The 23,010-nt window shown below is 39.0% G+C and overlaps 1 protein-coding gene across 5 annotated transcripts; it reads left to right on the forward strand.

The window, feature by feature from the left end:
- The first annotated feature begins 37 nt into the window (after positions 1 to 37).
- Positions 38 to 20,873, forward strand: PRKRA (protein activator of interferon induced protein kinase EIF2AK2). Of its 5 annotated transcripts, XM_019460795.2 has the most exons (8): positions 38 to 248; positions 800 to 969; positions 4,306 to 4,387; positions 6,533 to 6,611; positions 7,670 to 7,787; positions 9,297 to 9,391; positions 16,320 to 16,494; positions 20,158 to 20,873. In XM_019460795.2, the coding sequence occupies exons 1-8, from the start codon at positions 184 to 186 to the stop codon at positions 20,313 to 20,315; spliced, it is 942 nt and encodes a 313-aa protein (XP_019316340.1). In that variant the 5' UTR covers positions 38 to 183; the 3' UTR covers positions 20,316 to 20,873. The 5 variants fall into 5 exon arrangements, with proteins under 5 accessions (XP_019316340.1, XP_019316357.1, XP_019316376.1 ...); XM_019460812.2 differs by lacking the exon at positions 800 to 969 and having other exon boundaries at positions 46 to 248; positions 4,306 to 4,436; XM_019460831.2 differs by lacking the exon at positions 800 to 969 and having other exon boundaries at positions 222 to 248.
- Positions 20,874 to 23,010: the final 2,137 nt, after the last annotated feature.

The raw sequence follows: 23,010 nt of genomic DNA on the forward strand, positions 1-23,010 counted from the left end.
TGCTGCACCGAGGCTCCGCCTTCGCCCGTCCCCTTCGCAAGAGGGACGCAAGCCGGGAGGGAAGGGGGAGTCGGAGGAGGCGGCACCGCTGGAGCGCTCCTCTCGGGGACCGGCTGACCCGGGGAGCGAGGACGTCGCTCGGCACCGCTCTTCCGCCTGCCGCCAGACCGTCCTTTCTTCGCTATGTCCCAGAGCAGGCATCGCGCTGCGGCCCCGCCGCTGGAGCGGGAGGACAGCGGGACCTTCAGGTCAGCACCCGAACGGTCGCGGCCAAGCTGGGCAGGGCCGGGAGTGGTGGGCACAAGAGGCGGGGCGGGAGAGCCCGCTTTCCAGCGGCATTCTGGGTAGAGCTCCCTCCCGGCGCTTTCGCCCGCGCGGCTGCGGGCGGACCCGCCGGCACTCAGCTCCGCCCTCCCGGCGGCGCGCGGGCCGGGGTCTGCGGCCTGGCCCCGCCCCGCTTGCGGCCTCGGTGCGCGCGCGGGGTGGGCGGAGATGGCCCGCGGCTGCCGCCCGGGAGGGGGTTTATGTGGGGTTGGTCCTGAGCGGTAGCAGCACCCAAGACCCGAGCGAATCCTCCCCACCCGCTTTTAAGTTGTCTCCTTACAGCCCCTTTCACCCTGCCGGTTGCCCGCCGCAGCGGGGCTGCGAGACTGGTGCGCTTCGCCATCGCTGGTGCTGGCCTCAGGGGAGCTTCGGCGCCTCCCGCATCACTGTTGGTAGCAGTCAAATCTAGCCTCTGTATGCTTCTGCTTCCCTCTCCGCTTTGGCATGCAAGGCACACCTTTTCTGGTTTTTGCAGTTTGGGGAAGATGATTACAGCTAAGCCAGGGAAAACACCGATTCAAGTATTACACGAATACGGCATGAAGACCAAGAACATCCCGGTTTATGAATGTGAAAGATCCGATGTGCAAATACACGTACCCACTTTCACCTTCAGAGTAACCGTTGGTGACATAACCTGCACAGGTCTGTGTGCTCAGTTAACCCCGATGACCATGTGGGTTGGCCGGCAAGACTTGGTATTGCTTTTCAGTTCGGAAAAGTGCCCTTTTTAAACCAGGGACAGCTGTGAGGAGCAGGCTCTTGAAACTGAGACCTCTCATCTCAGGTCATGGGGACTTTCCAACTTCATCTGATTCTCTCCTTCATTTTCTCCTCTCCAGACACCAAGAGAAGCTTAGAAACATACCTTAGGATCCTCCTACGGTTTTTCCAAGAATTAGAAGCAGGAAAGGTTTTTGGAGCAACCATAGCTGGGTCAGTAGGTGCTGACAAGTTTCGTAGTATCATAGATTATAGCAGATGCCCAGAGACCTGATCCCAAAATATTCTGAGCCTCTTCTCTTTGTCCATAGTGTCCATCTGGGACTTTAGGCCCGTTGTACCACACTTGATTCTGTGTCCAAACAAAATGAGGAAGACAGAAGGCTCAAATACTGCATTTCATAGCACCTTCTAGTTCCTGACCCTGTACAGGTTTTAGTAAGATGTCATCTCCTTTTTTTTTTTTTTTTTTTTTCAGTTTTTTTCATGTTTATTTTATTTTTGAGAAAGAGACAGAGCACGAGCAGGGGAGAGGCAGAGAGAGAGAGGAAGACACAGAATCTGAAGTAGGCTCCAGGCTCCGAGCTGTCAGCACAGAGCCCGATGTGCCCCCAATGCAGGGCTCGAACCCAGGAACGATGAGATCACAACCTGAGCCAAAGTGGGAGGCTTAACTGACTGAGCCACCCAGGTGCCCCTCATCTCCCTTTTTATACATGAGGAAACGGATTCAGAGAGATTATCAGTAACATGCCCAAAGTCACATACCAATGAAGTTTCAGAGTTCAGACTCCCCTTATTATGGTCTGTGAGCTTGAACAAATGATAACTGAAGTTGCCCATTTGTAAATGTAGGCATTCTATTTCTTATGTATATTTAATTGCAAACACAAAAAAATATTGAATACTAAATTTGGAAGAATGCTAAGAAAACAATTCCACAAGAAGGCTGGAGTTGCACCATCTGGTAAATGAAAGGCATCATTTGCTTAGGTCCCTGAAAGTCTGGAATCCACTATTTTCCTTGAAACTGCTTTAAGAAAATCTTGAGGCTTTTTTGTCTATATGAGACAGGTGGATTGTAAATGCCAGCTACAAGTTTACTCATTATGAACCATACAATCATTGCATTACTCCTTTAGCAGATCTATTTTTAAATATTCAGTGAAAATTTAAGAAAAGAAATGGTCTTTTTCCCTTTAAGATTAACAGCCTATGGCAACCAACCATTCTGTGTAGGTCCCCTACTCTCCCCACACTGCCCTGTCTTCCTATGCAAGTTTATGTGCCTCCACAGCTTCAAATACTATCTAAAGGCTGATAATTCTGAAATCTCTGTCTTCAACCCAGCCCCAGTTACAGAACAGTCTTCCAACCTGTGCTTGCTGGGCATCTTCACTTGGATGGCCCAGACTGAATCCATCTCTTTTCCCTTAGATCTGTTCCACCTCTATTCCCTGGCTCAGTAAAGGCACCACCATCACCATTCGCTCATAGTAGAGTGTTGGGTTTCATTTTCTTGACTCCTTCCCATCCCTCTGCCTCTTGCCCACTCTTCCACTAAGTCTTACTTCCTAAGCATCTCTGGTACCTGCCTCCTTCCCTTCTGTTTTCATTACTGGTGTCTCGGCCGCTGTCTTCGCGCACTTGGGCCACAGCTGCTATCTCACAGTTGCTCTCTCAGCTTCTAGTCTCAGGCTGTCCATTCCTCAAAGGAAACTGGCATTCAAATCTTTTTGTGTTCTTCTTGCTGTTAAATCATTCAGTGGTTTGCCCATCATCCTCTGGATAGATACAGGTTTCTTAATAGGACTTAACAGCCTTGCTTCTCAAAATGTGATCAGCAGCAACATTAGTATCACCTGGGCACTTGAAGCAACTGCTCTAGAATATCAGGCCCCATGCCAGACCTGCTGGATCAGCGACTGCATTTTAACAAAATTCCCAGGCAATTACTAGGGACATTAAAGTTTGAGAAGCACAGATTTCGGAGACTGTTCTTTGATCTCCCTTCCTACCCTCCAACTCTGTAGCCTTTCATCTCAAAACTCATCTCCTTAAGCATTCACCTACCAACTGATTGGAGCTCTTGAGAACACCATGCTCTGTGTTGCCTCTGAACCTTTGCAGGTGTTCTTTTCTCTGCCTAGAATACTCTTCCTAACCCCCAACTCTCTTCACATTACTAGCTTTTCCTAATCTTTTATGTCCTCATTGAGTTCTCTCTTCCTGCATGAAAACTTTCTGAATCCTTCCCAAGTAAAGGAGCTACCCCTTTTGTGTGCTTCCCCTCCACCCTGCACTTAAGCTTGTTTAACACATACGACTGTATTTCAGATGCGTATTTACAGGCAAAGTCCCATACTGGGCTGTGTGGTCTTCGAGGGCAGGGATTCTGTTTCGTATTCCACCGTATCCCTCATACCTACGTTAGTAGATAAAGGCATATGGGTTGTACGTCCTCAGACATTTGAGAGTCACAGTTGAAATTCATTCCATATCCCTTTTCTTTCTTCCACACTGGAGAAATGGACATCAGCACTTTGGTACCACTTTTGAAGGGTTCTCAACACCTAGTTTGAACTCAGAAGGAAATTAGTTGGATTTACTATTTAGCAGGTGTGATTTCTTACTGAAATTAGGCTTCAATTTCAGTGATTAGTCAGGCCTACCCCCTGCCACCCCATTGACTACCAAGAGATACAGATTATATCAAAGACACATAACATAAATTCTCATCTTACCTGTATAAACCTTCTCCCACTGTACCCAACATGTATCTAGGACTGCTTAGCCAGTCAGGGCTTTAATCCAGTATAGGATGGACGATTAGAATAAAATTGTGCACATTTTGCTGTCAAATAGGGTTGATATAAGTAGCTCTGCTCCTTTGAAGAAAACTTCTTGCTACAGAAGAATTTCCTCTCTCTCTAGGAATAAGGAAAAGTAAAATACTAAGTTGTATTTTTCATAAAGTGTGGCATGGCCTACTTCATTACCATTTTATGTAATAAACATATACAGATTTTGTTAATATAGGGATTCATAAAGTTAAATAGGTAAAATGTTTAAAATCATGGGTTTTTCATATATTAATTTCATATGGTGAATATTTTGTTACAGTATGTAGTATGTTTTTATTACCTGCGTGTATATATACAAAAACTGTACTGACTTTGTTTTGCATTATGCAAACAGCTATGCAAGCCTCATATTTTCACAGCATATAAAAACATTTTTTTCTTAACCTTAATTCAGGTGAAGGTACAAGTAAGAAGCTGGCGAAACATAGAGCTGCAGAGGCTGCCATAAACATTTTGAAAGCCAATGCAAGTATTTGGTGAGCTAAATTTCTTTGTATTCTGCAGCTCAAAAATATCATGGCTGAGGTAAGATTAAAATTTTGAACATGGTCACAAAAGCAACAAAGTCAACAGCTGTTAGTATTTAGCTCTAAAATTCTATTTCCTTGTGAAAACCTGTCACCATTAAAGACGACTTTATCCTTAAGAAATTCAGTCCACCAATTAACTGTTAAATGAAAGCTCTTGTGAACTAGGCGTTTTCCCCCCTCACTGGGATGCGACAATACAAAACCCCAGTTTTTCTGGCAAGTATCTTACTGTATTAAGACTTTAATAACTTCTGTACTACAGAAAACAAGGAATGAAGTGGAAAAAGATCAGTGGAAAATACTCTTAGGAATTCTAATTTAGAAGGAGACAAAGAGATTTCCTTTTATTATGGAATGTATAACAAATACAAGAAGATGTTAAGGGGGATGTTAATTCTTGACATGATTTTTCCAAAATGAATTTGTGTTATCACTTCAGGTGCTTTTGGAAAGTATTAGTCCCGGAGCATCTCATGTATCATTGGATGATGTCCTTTGGTTTCTGATGGACACGTCCTGGGGCATGCTGAGCCTTCAGATTCTCTTTACGTGCACTCAGTTATTCTTGGAGTTCAGTCTGGTTTATCTGCTCATAGTTGACAGCAGAGGCCCATGGGAATTTAGGATGAGTTTTTCTCCAGCCTCAAAACTTTTGCTTTAGCACGTACTTAGGTCCTTATGCAGTGCTCCTCCCGTTTCTAAGCTCTTCCAAACCATTTGAGTAGTTTAGAATGAAGCATTGACAAACTTCAGATCTCACAAAATGATTCTTGATTCTTTGGGGTCATATGTTATAGTTGATTTATGCTGGCTTTCTAGACATGCCAAAATGGCATGGCAGGTATTGGATTCTCCCCTTGCTGGTGGTGACCATGCTATTTCTGTGCAGTCCAAAGGTCAACCCAAAGTGTTGAGTACATTTGTAGAAATGAGTGTACGTAGTGTCCTTTCTGCACATGGGCACTTTGCTTTGTCAGCAAAAAAGGCTAACAAACTTTACTATATATTTGTGCTTCTTGACAGATAAGATGGGAATTACTAAGCTGTAATCAGGGCTAAAGTGGCCTGATTTAATACAGAGACTTTCTCACTTCTCCATCACAATTATTTGGGTAGCTTCGGCGTGCAGCATTGTAGGTGAATATTCATATCTCATCAGCCTATATAAAGCTTGAAGTTCTGGCAGGTGGAAAGGAAACTTGAAGAAGTGCCAATAACTGAACCTCTTTTGTCACCAAAGAAATGACTCTTCAGCCTTGTAGGTGATAGTAACCTTGAATGCAGCTTTATTCAGTGTTACACACTCATCCCCCAACTAACTAGTAAATTTAAACTAGTTAGAAGAGATTGTTCTCTTTTTCCCTAATTACAATCCCCACATGCTGGAACCAGATTCATGCAGGCCATCTATTTTATGCAGGATATATGTAAGTCTTAGGAGGATCATTCTAGCATAGAGCAGATGATATATCAAACAGATCTTTCTTCTTAAAAAACAAAACAAAAAAAACCAAACAAACAGATCTTTCTTCCATAATTATATGAGGGGAAAAAACAACTTTATGACCTGTATCATTCACCTTACCAGGCTAAATTTCCTAATTGTTAGTCTTCCCTTTTTGTGGCTGTAACATTAGTATGCTTTATTTAAATACATTTTTATTGAACACATAATATACAAAGCACTACAAGGCTTATGAAGGTAAGTAATCCATAGGCCCTACCATCAAGGATTTGACAGTCTGAACACAGGAGAGGTGTGGTGAGGGATGGACAAATTACATGTATTTGTAAGAGTATAATTTATGGTCATATAATTTGCCTAAGAAAGGGTCAACCCAAATGTCAACACTTCTAAGGAGGGAGAGATTATGTTTCATTGGAGTAACAGGATAGGTTTCTTAGTGGAAGTGGCATTTGAGATATATCTCAGATAATGGATAAATCATGTTCTCATCCAGGTGGGGAAGAAAAGCATTCCATGAAGAAGCAAGAGCAAAGGCATAGAGGATTAAATAGGAAATGCTTGTCATTTATTTAACAGTTTGGGGAAAAGTATTTTGTTTTATAACACTTTAAAAAAATGTTTAGCTTTGCAGTTCCTGACCCCTTAATGCCCGACCCTTCTAAGCAACCAAAGAACCAGCTTAATCCTATTGGTTCATTACAGGTACGTTGCACAGTTTTTCCTTACTTAACATGTTGTCTATTGAAGAAAGATGTCATGTATTGATGATATCACAAGGGCTGAAATAAGGAATAAATATTTTAAAGATAAGATGGTATGATATTTTGTTTTCCCAGTTGTGATCATTAGATATTACAGCACTAACTTGAAATTATTTTCCTATTTATTTACGTTTTGGATTTTCTTCCATATACAGTATCTGCCTTTGGTTTGTGGAATTCTCATTTGAGATCAACAGGACCTCAGTGCACATGGGTAGAGTGTTTTATACTTTAAGAATATTTCTTGCCACTCTTGTGACAAACCTCTTTCTACTTCTGTTTAGAACAGAAGACTTTATAAAGAACCCAAATCGGGTAGCCTAACCCAAGAAAGGGGAAGTAGTTTATTTGCTTATTCTATAAAACAAACAAACAAACAAAAAACCTCAGCTTTGAATTTCTGCATGCGGAATATCCTTCTTGCAGATTATCCATGTGCTCTGTTGGACAGCTCCCCTCCCTATTACCCAGCCAGTCCTTTGGTCCCTTTCTTGCTGTCTGAGTTTTTCCATAGTGTTCTCCCCTGATCTTTCCTCAGCTTTGTCCAAGTCTGTCTGTTTGCCGCCTCTGCTCATCTTGCTGTTGTTGCAATGCAGTAGTTAGCTAGCTGTGGGCAGGAAGTCTATAACTAGGAAAGAGAGGCATTAGGAACTGAATGACAGTGAGACCTGTAGATGTCCTCACTGATGTTCCCCGAGAGGGCAATAGTAGCTCCTCTTTCTCTATGAGCTCTTTGATATTGGCTCTCTATGGCTTAATGGAAGAACACCATTCCTATCCTAGCAGTAAACTGCTTCAGTTTTAGTATTGTGGGCTTGCAAGATATAAAATGCTGGAGTATTTATGGGGAATGTAGGGTCTTCCCCCATTTTTTCATTGCAGAATATCATTATTCCTTTCAAACTTAGAAATGGGATCCAAATCATGAAAGACTATCGTTTATGTGATTAAGCCATTGCATAGAAAAATTACTACTAAAGCCGCATCTCCACTTTCTAGGAATTGGCTATTCATCATGGCTGGAGACTTCCTGAATATACCCTTTCCCAAGAGGGAGGACCTGCTCACAAGAGAGAATATACCACAATTTGCAGGCTCGAGTCATTTATGGAAACTGGTAGTTACTTCTTTTTACTCTCTTAAAACTGAAGACATTTGAAATACTTTTACATGATGAATGACTATAGAAATTTCTGTTGTGATTTCCTTTCAAATATTTCTGTGGGGAAAAATTGATACACTCCTGTTCTACTGTCTCTTTCTGCAATTGAACTTAAGTTAAATATTTGGCTTAAGAATTCTTATACTTCAGGGGCGCCTGGGTGGCTCAGTCGGTTAAGCGTCCGATCATGATCAGCTCAGGTCATGATCTCGCAGTTTGTGAGTTTGAGCCCCGTGCTGGGCTCTGTGCTGACAGCTCAGAGCCTGGAGCCTGCTTCGGATTCTCTGTCTCCCTCTCTCTCTCTGCCCCTCCCCTGCTCACACTCTGTCTCTCTCTCCTTCAAAAATAAATAAACATTAAAAAAAATTTTTTTAAAGAATTCTTATACTTATTAATTTGATATTTTTCAGAATCATGGAAAATCTTGTAATGGAAAGTAGCAAATAATTGACCCTTTACACAGTCTGCACTGATGTGTTAGTGACTTAAAAATCATTTTAGAAAAAAGCAATAGTGAACCTCTTAGGAATTTCAACAACTATTGTAGAAGATTGGAGGACTAGAAGAAGATCACATTTGAAGACAAGATGATTAATAAGAGGCTAGGTGGCAAAAACTAGCGTGAGATAAAAATAAAGTAGAAATCATCCTTTTGAATGATAGCAACTTCCATGTTGTAAAGGCCAGAAACTACAAGGAAAAAGTCTCTTAATAGAGCACTAGTGAGGGTTCCTATTTTCACTTCTGCAGCCTGTTTCTATCATTCTTAAAATGGCGTGAAATGAAATTTTACCTTGGCTAGATAGTAGTTTCAAATAGTAAGCAACTGTTTGCCCTTGAGAGGCAGTGTGGACCAATGCAGAAAGCACTGAACCAGAAGTGGGAACTTCAGCTCCCATGCTTGATGCAGTCCTTGGTGTGCAAAGGTAGGCCGATCACTAATCCCTCTGGGCCTCACGTTTTAAATCTATAAAATAAAAAGATGGAAGTAGATGATACTTATGATGTCTTTCAACTGCAGTTATCTTCCCTAAGCCCTTTTTATTCATGTTAAAAAAATTCCACACAGTTGTCAGTGTATAGAAGTTTACAAGCAAGAAGTTGGCATCAAGAGATAAGAGTTACAATTCAAACGTATCTTGATAAATTTGAATGCTTGGTCACAGTTAAACCAAATGGGATTCATTGAAGCTAGGCAGAGGGAAATAGAGCTGTTCCAAACACAAAGTATAACTATTAAAGATAGTTAAAGTTTATTAAAGATAAACTGCCAAAGAAGTGCCTTCAGAAATGTAAGAATTAACAGTTGTATGAGGTACAACAAACAAAGATGGCAGGTCAGCAAAAGAATAGTGTATAAAAATCATCAAAAACAACATTTTACACATCTGATTATTCTCTGTGGACATTAATTTCTTTCCTAAACCTACTTTTTTTTTTTTTTTTTTTTTTTTTTTTTTTTAGGAAAGGGGGCATCAAAAAAACAAGCCAAGAGAAACGCTGCTGAGAAGTTTCTTGCCAAATTCAGCAATATTTCTCCGGAGAACCACATTTCTTTAGTGAGTAATGATCAAGACACCTATGATGTCAATGTGATTAAGTAGCTCTTACTGTAGGAAACTTCCCTAGATTCCTTCTTGTATAGACACCTCAGAGTTGCAATTTTTAAAAATCTCCTCACTGTTGAGTTCTACACCACCCCAGTTTTAGCTGTCACGGGGTGACTAGGTGAGAGGGCTTGGGAGACAAAATCAAATTCGAAATCATATGATGGATTCTAAAATGATAGGCCAGTAGTGCCATTTTTGCCTTCAAATTAACAATGCATTCCCATGCCTTTGTTCATTCATTCATTTATCCACTCACCAAACATTTAGTGAGCTCATACTGTGTGCCAAACTTTGTGTCAAGTGCTGTGCATACTGTGAATAAGACAGTTTCTGCCCCTAGGGAATTTGTAGCCTACTGAAAGAGAAAAGACCCCAACAAACTGGTCCATAGAGAGGGTGCTCGGGAACATAGGAGAAGGATCCAGCCAAGACCAGGGGTTTCAGGAAGACTTCTTGCAGGAAGTAATATCTAAGTCAAGACCTTAGGATGAGAACAGGAGAAAAGAAACCCAAAGAGGAAAAAAAAAAGCACGTACAGACACCTAGGAGTAATACATTATATGCCATCTGGGAACCCTACATAATTTGGTGTGGATAGAGCATAAATTTGGAGGAGAGTGTCTCAAAGAGTCAGGCCAGAGAGGCAAAGAGGGATTAAATCTGGAAGGGACTATTATAGTAAAGAGATTAAATTTTATCCTGAGGGCAGAGCAAAATCATAGGAATTTTAATCTGGGAAAGACAGGATTAGAAGTGGAATCACCGGCTGCACTGTGGTGAGTGACTAAGTCTTAGAGAGATGCTAGAATATTGTTACAGAAAACAGATGAGAAATGATGGTGGCCTCTACTACACTGGTGGCAGTTGAAATGGTCAGTGTGTAAAAATTATTTTGAAAACCGAAGTGAATGGGGCATGGTAACTGATTGGATGTGGGGAGTAAGGAAAACGGGGGAAATAAACATTTTTAGATTGGCAACTGAGTAGATGATGGCACCATTTAATAATATGGGGAACACAGAAGATGAGTGGGATTTAAGGGGGAGAAGATAGTAAGTTAAATGCAGAATGTACTGAATCTGAAATGTTTGTAGAATATGTTAAGTAAAGATAGTAGGCAGCTGGGCAAACAAATGTAAAGCTTAAGAGGTTAGGGTACACGTGACATATTACTTGTGATTCTGATATTTAGAGATAGATACATCTTGTGGTACATTCATTATCTGAGTGTTTATGAGGTAGGGAATGAGACATGAAGATTATAGCAGTGCCAAGTTTATGATAAAATAAGGGCTCATTCTTAGAGAAAAAAAGTCAAAGACATACACATTAATATGATTTTGGTTTTACCTTTTTAATAGAAAAACATAAAACATTGCACCCACTTCTTTTAAAATTGGATCAGAGATGACACCAGAATCACAAAGCACAGATTGGTTTATAGGTGAATTCTGTTAAATCTTCAAGGAAGAGGTAATTTCCAATGCCATTTAAACTCTTCCAGGCAATACGTCTATAACATAGGGGAAGCTTCTAAATTTATTTTTCAAAAACAACAATAACACTAACACCAAAACCTGACAATAGCAAATCCTGATGGAAAAAAATTATGGATTAATCTCCCTTATAGTGAAAAACCTTAGTAATATATTCAGTGGAACAATAAAAGAATAATATACCATAGAGAGGTTGGGTTTATTTCAGGAATGCAAGGATATTTCAAGGTTAGTAAATCTGTTACTATAATTAATCACATTAATGGGTCAGAGAAAAACAATCTTCCCAATGGGTGCCAAAAAGATACTTGACAATCATTGATAAACACTATTAACATATCCCTATTGTGATTCAAAATATATACCTCAAAAAAAAATCAAAATCATAGTTATGTATTTACTTATTACATCCCTTCCCATTAATTTCATAAATATGACAATGATATCCACTAATGGCATTTTTTGAACCTTGTTATAGAGGTACCAATCAATATAATTAGACAAGAGAAAACAATAAGAGGTTGAAAATCAAAAAAAGGAGATATAAATGATCATTAACTGAAAATAATATGATTGTGTTCCTATAAGATCTGCTAGAATAAGAGAATTTATCAAGGTAATTGATCATAAAATTAATAAATAAAATCAATAGCTTTTCATATTATTTACAGTTATGAAAGTAACCACCACAGTAATTAAAGAGGATACTTAAAAATTGCTTCTGGAAAGGGGACCAAAGGTAGGGATGGAGCAAAGCTCAGGATTATTGCTTCTATAATTCTGTACTATTTGACTTTTTGTTGTGTGTGTGTATTACTTAACAAAAGTTATGGAGCTTGGTAACATTGATCATTTTATAGTAAAATAGAAATCTTTTTTAAAGTGTACTTGAAAAAAATCAACAGTTTATTTATAGATATTAAGAGGTAGAATAAAAGAGATCTTATTTTCAACAATAAAAAAGAGGATAATGTGCCAGGGAATGAACGTAAAATGAAATGTGCAGGACCCATGTGAAAAAAACTTTAAAACTTTACTGAAGGATTTAACAGAAATTGAATATATGTAAAGCTGTTTCTTTATTAACAATAGGAAGACTCAATATTGTTAATATAGTACTTAAGAAGATAATGTAGTCTCAAAATCTGCTGGAATTTGGGGCACCTGGGTGGCTCAGTTGGTTAAGCATCTGACTCTTGATTTGGGCTGAGGTCATGATCTCCCTGTTGATAAGATCAAGCCATCAGGCTCTGGGTTGACGGCATTGAGCCTTCTTGGGATTCTCTGTCTCTCCCTCTTTCTCTGCCCCTCCCCTGCTCATTCTCCTTCTCTGTCTCTCAAAATAAATAAACTTTAAAAACCAAACAAACAAGCAAACAAAAAATCTACTGGAATTCACTTTGGATCTCAATACAGCTTTACTGCATTTATCTGGAAAAATGAACTCTCAAGAATAGCCAAGAAAACTGAAAAGAAAGAGTGCCGAAGGTGGGGTTATACCTTACCAGATATACTGTAAATCTATAGTGATAAAACACGTACCGGTACAGGAATAGACAAAGGATAAAATAGAGAACCCAAGTATAGACCATAATCATATAGGAGTATAGGATATGGTAACAGTGAGATTTCAAATCAATGGGCAAGAGGATGGATTATTCAATAAATAATGTAGAAGTAATTTAACAGCCACATTTGCAGGAAGGAAAGGAGAGGAAGCTGTATATACCTGTGCATGTGTGACATATTTAGGTTGCTCCCTTATTCCTTATATCTAAATAAATTTCAGATGGATCAAAAATGTGAACATAAGAATTGACAGGCTCTGTGCTGACAGCTCAGAGCTGGAGCCTGCTTTGGATTCTGTATCTCCCTCTCTCTCTGCCCCTCCGCTGCTCTCACTCTCTCTCTCAAAACTAAACATTAAAAAAAAAGTATGACCATGGGTTGCCTGTGTGGCTCAGTGGGTTAAGTGTCCGACTTCGGCTCAGGTCATGATCTCACGGTTCGTGGGTTCGGGCCCCACATCGGACTCTGTGCTGACAGCTCGGAGCCTGGAGCCTGCTTCTGATTCTGTGTCTCCATCTCTCTCTGCTCCTCCCCTGCTCATGCTGTCTCTCTCTGTCTCTCAAAAATAAATAAACGTGTAAAAAAAAAAAAAAATTAAAAAAACAAAAAAAGTGTGACCATAAGAATTGAAACCAAGTATGAGAAAACTTGGAAGAGCTTTCCTTTTTAAAATTCTTAGCATAGGGAAAAATATTTTAGTATAACCTATAAGCTATAAAGTAGTAGAAGATTTATAAATTTGACTACACAAAACCTATTATTATATGGCAGTAAAATTTGTAAATAAATCTAAGAATAAGAAGAAATTATTTGGAACACTGATCTATAAATGGACTGTTTTCTGTACCACATAAAAAGCTCTTACACATCAATAAAAAAGATAACCCTGTAGAAGAAATACAAATGGTTAAAAAAAAATGATCAGCTTCATTCATGGACATTAAACTAGATACTATTTTCACCTTTTAGATGGATGAAACCTACAAAGTTCGATAGCACCTGCTGTTGGCGAGGGTATCTGAAAACAAGCACCCTCCAAGAATGTTGATGGAGGTATAAATTGGTTTAGAAATCAGTCTGGAAGTATTTATCAAAATTAAAAGCATACATGTTCTGTGACTCAGTTCTACTTCTAGAAATCATCCTACAGGTAAAGACATCCAAGTGCAAAAGAGTTTTATTGTAACATTGTTAGTAAAAGCAAGAAATCAGAAATAACCTAAAACCCATAATTGAAGACTGGTAAGATAAATATAGTACATATATGTGCATTGACATGAGAAGAATGAACAAGATGTAGAAGAGTAAGCTATCATTTTTGTTTGAAAAGAAGACTGTGTGTGCTTGAATTTAGAACAGTTATAGAAGGATATTGAAGAAATGTTTCAACATTAAGTACCTCTGGGGAGGGCAACATAAGTTTCCTGGGTAGAGATAGTAAGCAAAAGAGACTATTTTTCATTATATATTTGTTCCTATTGCAATTACTATATCAAAGAATGATACTTTTTAAAAACCAAATTTTAAATTTCCAACTAAGGAATATGAAATTCTATTTAAAGATCCTGAATAACCAAAATAATGTTGAAAAAGAAAACCAAAGCTAGATGCATCACAGTCCCAGACTTCATGTTGTTTTAGAAAGCTGTAATCATCAAGATAGTATATTAATGGCATGATAACAGACCTACTGATCCATGGAACAGAATAGAGAACCCAGAAATGGACCCACAAATGTATGGCCAATTAATCTGCAACAAAGCAGGAAAGAATATCCAATGGAAAAAAGACAAGTCTCTTCAAATAGTGTCAGGAAAATTGGACAGCAACATGCAGAAGAATGAAGCTGGACTATGTTCTTATACCAAACACAAAAACAAACTCAAAATGGATGAAAGACCTACAGGATACCATCAAAATCCTAGAGAAAACAGGCAGCAACCTCTTCGACCTTGGCCACAGCAACTTCTTACTAGACATGTCCCTGGAGGCAAGGAATACAAAAGCAAAAATGAACTATTGGGACCTCATCAACATAAAAAGCTTCTGCACAGTGAAGGAAACAACAAAACTAAAAGGCAGCCTATGGAATGGGAGAAGATTTTTGCAAACAACAAATCAGATAAAGGGTTAATATCCAAAATCTATAAAGAACTTATCAAACTCAACACCCAAAAAACAAATAATCCAGTGAAGAAATGGGCAGAAGATGTGGATAGACACTTTTCCAAAGAAGACATCCAGATGGCCAACCGACACATGAAAAGATGCTCAACATCACTCATCATCAGGGAAATACCAATCAAAACTACACTGAGATACCACCTTACACCAGTCAGAGTGGCTAAAATTAACAACTCAGGCAACAACAGATGTTGGTGAGGATGTGGAGAAATGGGAACCCTCTTGCACTGTTGCACTGCAAACTGGGGCAGCTGCTCTGGAAAACAGAGTGGAGGTTTCTCAAAAAATTAAAAGTAGAACTACCCTATGACCCAGCAATGGCACTACTAGGAATTTATCCAAAGCATACAGGAGTGCTGATTCGAAAGGACACATGTACCCCAATGTTTATAGCAGTGCTTTCAACAATAGCCAAATTATGGAAAGAGCCTAAATGTCTAACTGATGAAATAAGGTGTGATTATATATACAATGGAATACTACTTGGCAATAAGAAAGAATGAAATCCTGCCATTTGCAGCAACATGGATGGAACTGGAAGATATTATGGCAAGTGAAATAGAGAAAGACAGATACATGTTTTCACTCATATGGAACTTGAGAAACAACGGAAGGCCATGGGGAAAGGGAAGGAGAAAAAAAATAGTTATAAACAGAGAGGAAGGGAGGCAAACCATAAGAGACTCTTAAATACAGAGAATGAACTGAGGGTTGATGGAGGGGATAGGAGAGAGGGGGAAATGGGTGATGGGCATTGAGGAAGGCACTTGTTGGGATGAGCACTGGGTGTTGTATGTAAACAGTGAATCCCAGGAATCTACCCCCAAAACCAAGAGCACACTGTATACACTGTATGTTAGCCAACTTGACAAGTTATATTAAAAAATAAAATTTTAAAAATAAATAAGACTAAGAATAGCTTGCCCTACTTTGTTTTTGGCGTACGATATGAAAGCAATTTGAGAAAAATAAACGAACATGGTAGAAAGGGATGGATATAAGGGAGAAAAAAGGGGAAAAAAGAAAACAAAAACCATAAGCTCGGTTGGGATCTGGGAAAAGTCTGATAAGAACTTTTAGACGTCCTTCCTTTCATTTGAATGACTTGTTCTTCTCAAACCTAACTTGCACATCACACCTTTTCTACAGTTTGTTTTCTGCTCTACAGCTGTTAGTTACAATGATTGGTTGGTATTTGATACAGGAAATCATGAAGATAAGAACATTGGTTTTTATTTTAATTTGTAAATTGCTCCATTAGGCAGATTCAGTTATTTGCAGGTTGGTTTATACTGCTCTTAAATTTCTTAAGACATCTTTTTTTAACAAACATCTTAATGTGGCCATCAGAAAATTTGGCGGAGAGACCTTTGTCCTACACAAAAGTATTTTTAAATACTTCCAGTATATTATTGTATGTGTTTCTTTCTTCTGTAACATTGTGGTATTTGTTAAGAGTGTCCTTGTTGGTGTTGTCTACTTTAAATGGGAAGTTTAACCAAATGGTATCCATTTAAACACGCTCTCTTGGTAGAGCATTAAATGTGCCTAATAAATACTTTTAATTATATCATAGCATTAGAGCCCAGTCAGAGTTAAAAGTCTTAATTTTCATCTCTGTTTTTCAGACAAATGTAGTAGGACATTCTTTAGGATGTACTTGGCATTCCTTGAGGAATTCTCCTGGTGAAAAGATCAACTTACTGAAAAGAAGCCTCCTCAGTATTCCAAATACAGATTACATCCAGCTGCTTAGTGAAATCGCCAAGGAACAAGGTTTTAATATAACATATTTGGATATAGGTATGATTTTTTTCCTTAGCTTACCTCAAAACCTGTTTCTTTTTAAAAAGTATTTGAAAAACAAAACCTGTGTTATAATTTATTTCATTGACCAGGGATTATAAATATAAATATATATATTTTTTATATATAAATATATATATATAATATATATTATATATTATTATATATATTAATATTATATATATTATATAAATATATATACATTATATAATATATATAAATATATATATTTTTTCACACACACACATACATTTATAAATACATTTTTATTTATAATAAATACATATTTTATACATATATATAATTAGAATAGTAATATCATTGATCTGTCTGTCCCATTCTTATAAATAATGCTAATAGCTATCATCTATACAGTTGTAATAATAAAAACAGTAGCTCATATTTATAGTTTTATTATAGGCCAGGCACTGTTGTGGGGATATTACATATTTCAACTTAACTGAATTCTCAAACTAATCCTGTGAAATAGGTCTATTATTTTTACATATAAGGAAAGAAAGTAAGGCACAGGAGAGGTTCGGAAACTTGCCTGAGATGACAGCTAGTTAGTGGTAGAGTCAGATTAGGGGAGGAGTCCCCTAGACACAGATACTGTGTCTATTAAACTAGCCCTGATGGAGAGCTTGACAAATAAAAAGGCACCCACACTTCGAGAACAAGTACCAAGGTTGTGGGGGCCAGACCCCTTCTCTCCACTTTGTCACCATATGCCCATTCAAGGATATCAGTGGGGACAAGTACTTTATAACTCTGTTCCATCCCAGCTATTCTAGATTTCTTCGAGCTCTTAATCACTTAGATAGACAAACGTGGACAAATTACATAGCAAGTCAGTTTGGATTTTAATTAGCTTTATAAAGCCGACCTGTGTTTGTGGCCTGTGTGCATGTGCGTTTGGTGTCTTGACTTAACATGTGTAATATGTGAAGAATTTGATATCCCTTATAGCATCCCCAGTGGGCTATGGGGACCTAGCTTGAAGGAGCTGTTAGCTGTGGTGGTTAGGTGCTTAAAGAACTTCTGATTGTCTGCTACTTCCCGAGTGCAGTATCTTAATATACTGAAAATGATGCAGAACCTGGGAATTTAGTACGGACACATTGTCAGAAAAGATGGCTGATGGGAGACGATTCATTCAATAAATATGTTGCAGGGAGTATGGCTGGAGTCACAAAAGATGAGTCCACAAACAAAGTGCAGTTAAGTGAAGGTCCTCATACTTGAGTCAGAATGAAGACCCCCAGAATGAAGCTTCTTTTTATTAGGATAATTGCTAAAGACTACGTGCATAAAGTCAGCTAAGCAAGTGTGTTAATCAGTCTAATGGCTTAGCTTTTCAAGGTTGAATTTCGAGTTAATTGGTTTCTACAACACTAGGAAGGGTCAGGTGTGAAGGAGGATCCGCCCTGGACAATGTTAATGGCTCTAGGCATTCCTTATGCAGCAGCAGCAGTGGTCAGCTATGTAAACATGTCCTAAGGCCTTGTACCTTCTCCAGCCCTTCCCTTTTGAAGTCTTTTCCTTTGATGCTTCTCTCCTGCATCTCCCACAAACATATTTGTAAGTATCTACACTTTGTTGAGTGTTTAAGATACAGAGATGAATAAGCCATGTTATGAATAGGACTATGGATAGTTTTGAATCTGGGAAAAGAAGGAAACTTAAGATGGCCTTTGAGATTATGAATTAATGATGCCTTTAAAACGAATCTTACCAATTTTAAGAACTAAGTAGTTCTTGTAAATATAGAACAGCAATCTAAAAACCACAGCTAATTTGACCTTTTTTTTTTTAATTCGGTTTATTTGTTAGAGAGACAGAAAGCAAGCTGGGGAGGGGCAGAGAGAGAGAGATAGGGAGACACCGAATCCGAAGCAGGCTTTAGGCTCCGAGCTGTCAGCACAGAGCCTGACACAGGGCTCAAACTCATGAACTATGAGATCATGACCTGAGCTGAAATTGGACACTCAACCAACTGAGCCACCCAGGCGCCCCTAATTTGGCCTAACGTCCATGCAGTTACCTTCCAAAGAACCTAAATGTTCTCCAAAAAAGATATGCAAAAGGCCAACAAGCATACAAAAAGATCTCACTATTATTAGTCATCAGGGAAATGCAAATCAAAGCCACAGTGAGGTACTAATTCAGACCCACTGGGATGATGACTATGATGAAGAAAATAGAAGATAACAAATGTTGACAAAGATGTAGAGAAATTGTAGCATTCCTCACTGCTGGTGGGAATGGAAAATGGTTGAGCTGCAGTGGAAAACAGGAATTTTGCTGCTCTTCGAATGAGTTACCATATGACCTAGCAATCCTGCTAGGTATATACCCAAAAGAATTGTAAACTGGTATTCGAACAAATACTTGTACACACATGTTCATAGTAGTACTTTTCACAGTAGCCAAAAGGTGGAAACAGCTCAAATGTCCATAAGCAGATGAATGGATAAATCAGTCGTGGGATATACATGCAATTATTATTATTCAGCCATGAAAAGAAGTGAAGTTCTGCTACATGCTTCAACATGGATGAACCTCGAAAACATACTAAGTGAAAGAAGCCAGACACAAAAGGGTCATGTTGTATGATACTGTTTATATCAAATACCCAGGGTAGGTTAATCCAAGATGGTTGCCAGGAGCTTCAGGGGAGGGAAAACAGGGAGCAACTGCTTGATGTATCTGGTGTTTCTTCTGGGGGAAATGAAATGTTGTGAATGTTGTGTAACTAGTGAGAGGTGGTGGTTGCACAATATCTGAACGTACTAAATGCTACTGAATAGTTCACTTTAAAATGGTTAGCATTATGTTATGTGAATTTTACCTCAATTTAAAAGAAAACAAAAGAGCCTCAACGCCAGCACTAGAAAGCCTCTTCACACATGAAGTCATTCCACTGTATCTGGATGTTTCCTGTTATATGGACTCTAGCTGAAATAGCGTTTAATCATGACCACTTTTAACAAATTGTAACTCACCTGTTTCTCTTTCCCTTGTGTCATCTAACCGTCTTTAGTGACAGTGATTGATCCGTTGATGAGAAGAACATTTGTTTCCTGAGTTTAGGTATTTTTAAAACACCCTAACCCATATGCAGTATGGAACTAGACTATCTGCATAGATGTATAACAAAAGAACATTGAAGGCAAGAGAGAAGTCTTGCTCTGAACCCTGTATTTCCTGGTTCAGATGTCTACTGAAAGTAACTCTAGACTTCATAGGGAAGAAGACAATCTCTCTAGTTCTCTAGCAAATGGTTTTTTCCTCTCTAAAAAAGTCACTGTGGTTCAGTTTGCAAACACTGTTCAACTAGACACATTAGAATTGCCTTGGGAGCTCTTAAGAGGAAATGCAAGAATCTGGCTCCTCCAACCCCTAGCCCTGTGTGTCTGATTGAGCCTGCATTTCTTTTGAGCTCCGTCAGGTGATTATGAAGCCCAGTTGTGTTTGAGAGCTACTGGAGTTGATCAGTTGTGTTTTGGTGTCTGTTTGTATAAGGATGATAAAGATGTGGAGGAAGCAGAGTCCTATACCATGGGTCTATAAAGGAAGACAATAGTAAAAACTTGCTTTCACAGAGAATCTGCTTTCTATCCACTTGGTCTTAACTGTCCCGTTTGAATGTCATTGCAGAAGAGCTGAGTGCCAATGGACAGTATCAGTGTCTCGCTGAACTATCCACCAGTCCCATCACAGTCTGTCATGGCTCCGGGATCTCCTGTGGCAATGCCCAGAGTGACGCAGCTCACAATGCTTTACAGTATTTAAAGATAATAGCAGAAAGAAAGTAAGCCTGAAGCAACTTAGAAACCCCCCGTAGCACATAAGAAGTCCCCCTTTACCCCTTCCCAAGTAAAATGTTTACTATGTTTGAGTTTGTGTGTCATTTCTAAATCTCTTCATAGAGTCCATCAACACCCCAGATTTAATTATCTCCTGGTAGTTATTAAGCTCTTTTTAATGGCTTCAACTTTGTATTGGTATATTGTATTTATAAACTTTGTACCATAGGCAGAGTGTAGCGCCCATTTTACAATGCCATGTACATAGAAGGAAGAAATTGCATGTTTGTTGTTGATGACCATGATGAAGATGATGAAGACTAAAACTGCTAGCAACAGTCTTTCTTACTGGTGCTTAACCTCTTCTTTGCGCAAGGCTTTGTAAAGGGAATTCGAAGGAAGCCCCTTAGAACTACAAGCGTTGAGGAGCGCACTATCAGGCCTCTGTTGAATGTGAGTGTTGAATTTCAGGGAACATGATTGGTCTGCTGTTCATTTGAATCCATGTAATAAAAAGCTGTTGTTATAACAGATTCCGTTCATTTTATTAAAGTGTTACTGACCTGACTTTGGCCCCTTCTTTTTAGCCATTCTTGTGAGTGACATAATGTGGATATTCTGTTATTTAAGTATCTCTAGTGTACTTCTGAAGATCAAAGTTGAGGAAAAAACCTATGGCCTGAGCAAAAATTCACAAATGTATACATGATGAATCACTTCCATATTTTCTCTAAGCAACTGCAAGTTGGTCTTTTTCTTCAACATAACTGTTTGTAGATGAGTTAGCAGTTGAAAAAGCATTAGTAAGATTACCAAAAAAACCCAAAAACTTAAAATTGAATTATAACTCAATTCCATTGCAAGAATGTTTCAAACAAAGCAATGAATGATTGAAAGGTTAAGAGAGAAGCTTCATGAGCAAATTTTAATTTTGCCTTTTATGTTTCCATATATCATCATCTAACACCTCAAGCGGTCCATCTGCCAGCACCAGTGGATAGTGCTCCTTTTGTAGATTAGATGGAAGTCTCAGGCCTGTTTTCAGAGCTCAGGGAAAGCTTCAGAGCAGGAGAGCGCTGAATGATAAAGGTAGGTTTTGACAATCTCAAGTGATAATCTAGCAGGAAGTATGTAACAAGTATTTTTCTGTCTGGGAAAAAATCAGACCTAAGTGGAATCCTTTGAGAAGAACAAAACAATAAAGGAAAACCAATGCATGTAACTTATTTAAAACTGTAAAGAACACTTTCATATTATAGCTATACATATCAGTTAAACCATGGAATTCTAAGGATCTGTTCTTGATGAAGTTAAGGAATACACAGTCTAGAAACAAATTTAGGCATAAACAGGAACTTGTGGGTCATTAAGTTTAGACTACTTTAGGTTTTTATGAATGCTCTGGAATATAGAAGGGGCACAATGAACTTTAGAGATGACAGACTTCTGCACAGCAAAATGCCGACTTTGAAGAGGGTAAGTTGAGGAAAGATTTCATAAGGCATCGGAAAAAGAAAAGATCCTGGTTGGGGGGGGGGGGGGGGGGTGGAGAGGAGGATGGGAAGGACTATAATTTGGTTCTAAATAGTACTGATGAAATGATGAGGTCTGAGTATAAGGTGCTCAGAAATCCTACTCCTCCTGCTGACTGTTTTCTTTGCTGCTTTCTGGATCTGGAGGAAGCATGTGTTTTTAAAGATACTGTTCGAATGTCCCCTCTGTTGGGACTTTCTAGGGAGTGAGCTGCACCATCAAGTGATCTTTAATACCATTTTGTTCACCATTTTCTTAAGGCTCTTAACCCATATAATCAGTTTTACCTGTTAACCACATTAGGTGAATTTCCCAAATAGGCTTTGAGCAGGCAACAATGCCATAGCCTCAGTTCTAACAAGGCATCAGTTCTAACACATGATAGGCATCAAGTGATGAATAGAAGAGTGACAAAGGTAGCAATAGCCCAATATGATAATATGAGTTTAATAAATTATGAACACCAATGTGCCCAGCACTAAAACAGGCTTCTGGGATACAGTGTTGACCCACATTACATTATGTAATAAATACCCATTTGGGCTCACTGATAGCAAGGGACATGATAGGACCCCAATTAATGGAGGGTACATAACTGTTAGTACATAACTGTTAGAAACCTGACAGCTGCAATTATAAGTGGCCAGTCCAGCATGCCAGCCTGAAAGATATGGAGAGGGTCTATAGAACATGGTAACACAGATGGTCAGTTAGCAAGGGTACTGCTCTATCTGTACAGTCAAATCAAGGTGGATGATCAGTAGGCTGACAGCAAACACCTCAATAAAAATGATCCCTCATCCAGTTTCCAGACCCAAGCCAGTTGTTGGACCCAGACCCATTGACTGAAAGAGAATCTGGGTGCCCAAGAGGAAGAACCCTGTAAAGGACCAATGACATAATTTGTGGGGCCCAATGCAAAATGAAAATCTGGGGCTCCCTGATAAAAAATTAAGAATTTTAAGACAAAGATGGCAGAGTATTAAACTAAGAGCGAGGCCTTTCTAAGCTTGGAGCCCTGTGTAACTACACAAGTTGCACATCCACGATGCTAGCCCTGGCTATCAGAACTTGGAAGTAACTTAGAAATTGAAGAGTCACTTCATTCAAGTCAGTCACATCCACTTCTTTTGGCAGGCTAAATCCAATGCCAGGCAAACAAAGATCTGAC

Source organism: Panthera pardus, unplaced genomic scaffold, assembly GCF_024362965.1.
Source record: "Panthera pardus isolate Hobbes unplaced genomic scaffold, ASM2436296v1 HiC_scaffold_10, whole genome shotgun sequence".
NCBI lineage: Eukaryota > Metazoa > Chordata > Mammalia > Carnivora > Felidae > Panthera > Panthera pardus.

Bases quoted from the DNA above. Each gene is read 5' to 3' on its own strand.
- PRKRA (XM_019460795.2), top strand. From the start codon at position 184: ATGTCCCAGAGCAGGCATCGCGCTGCGGCCCCGCCGCTGGAGCGGGAG. The intron at 970-4,305 runs GTCTGTGTGCTC...ACCTTAATTCAG, and splicing joins TGGTGACATAACCTGCACAG to GTGAAGGTACAAGTAAGAAG. The intron at 7,788-9,296 runs GTAGTTACTTCT...TTTTTTTTTTAG, and splicing joins CGAGTCATTTATGGAAACTG to GAAAGGGGGCATCAAAAAAA.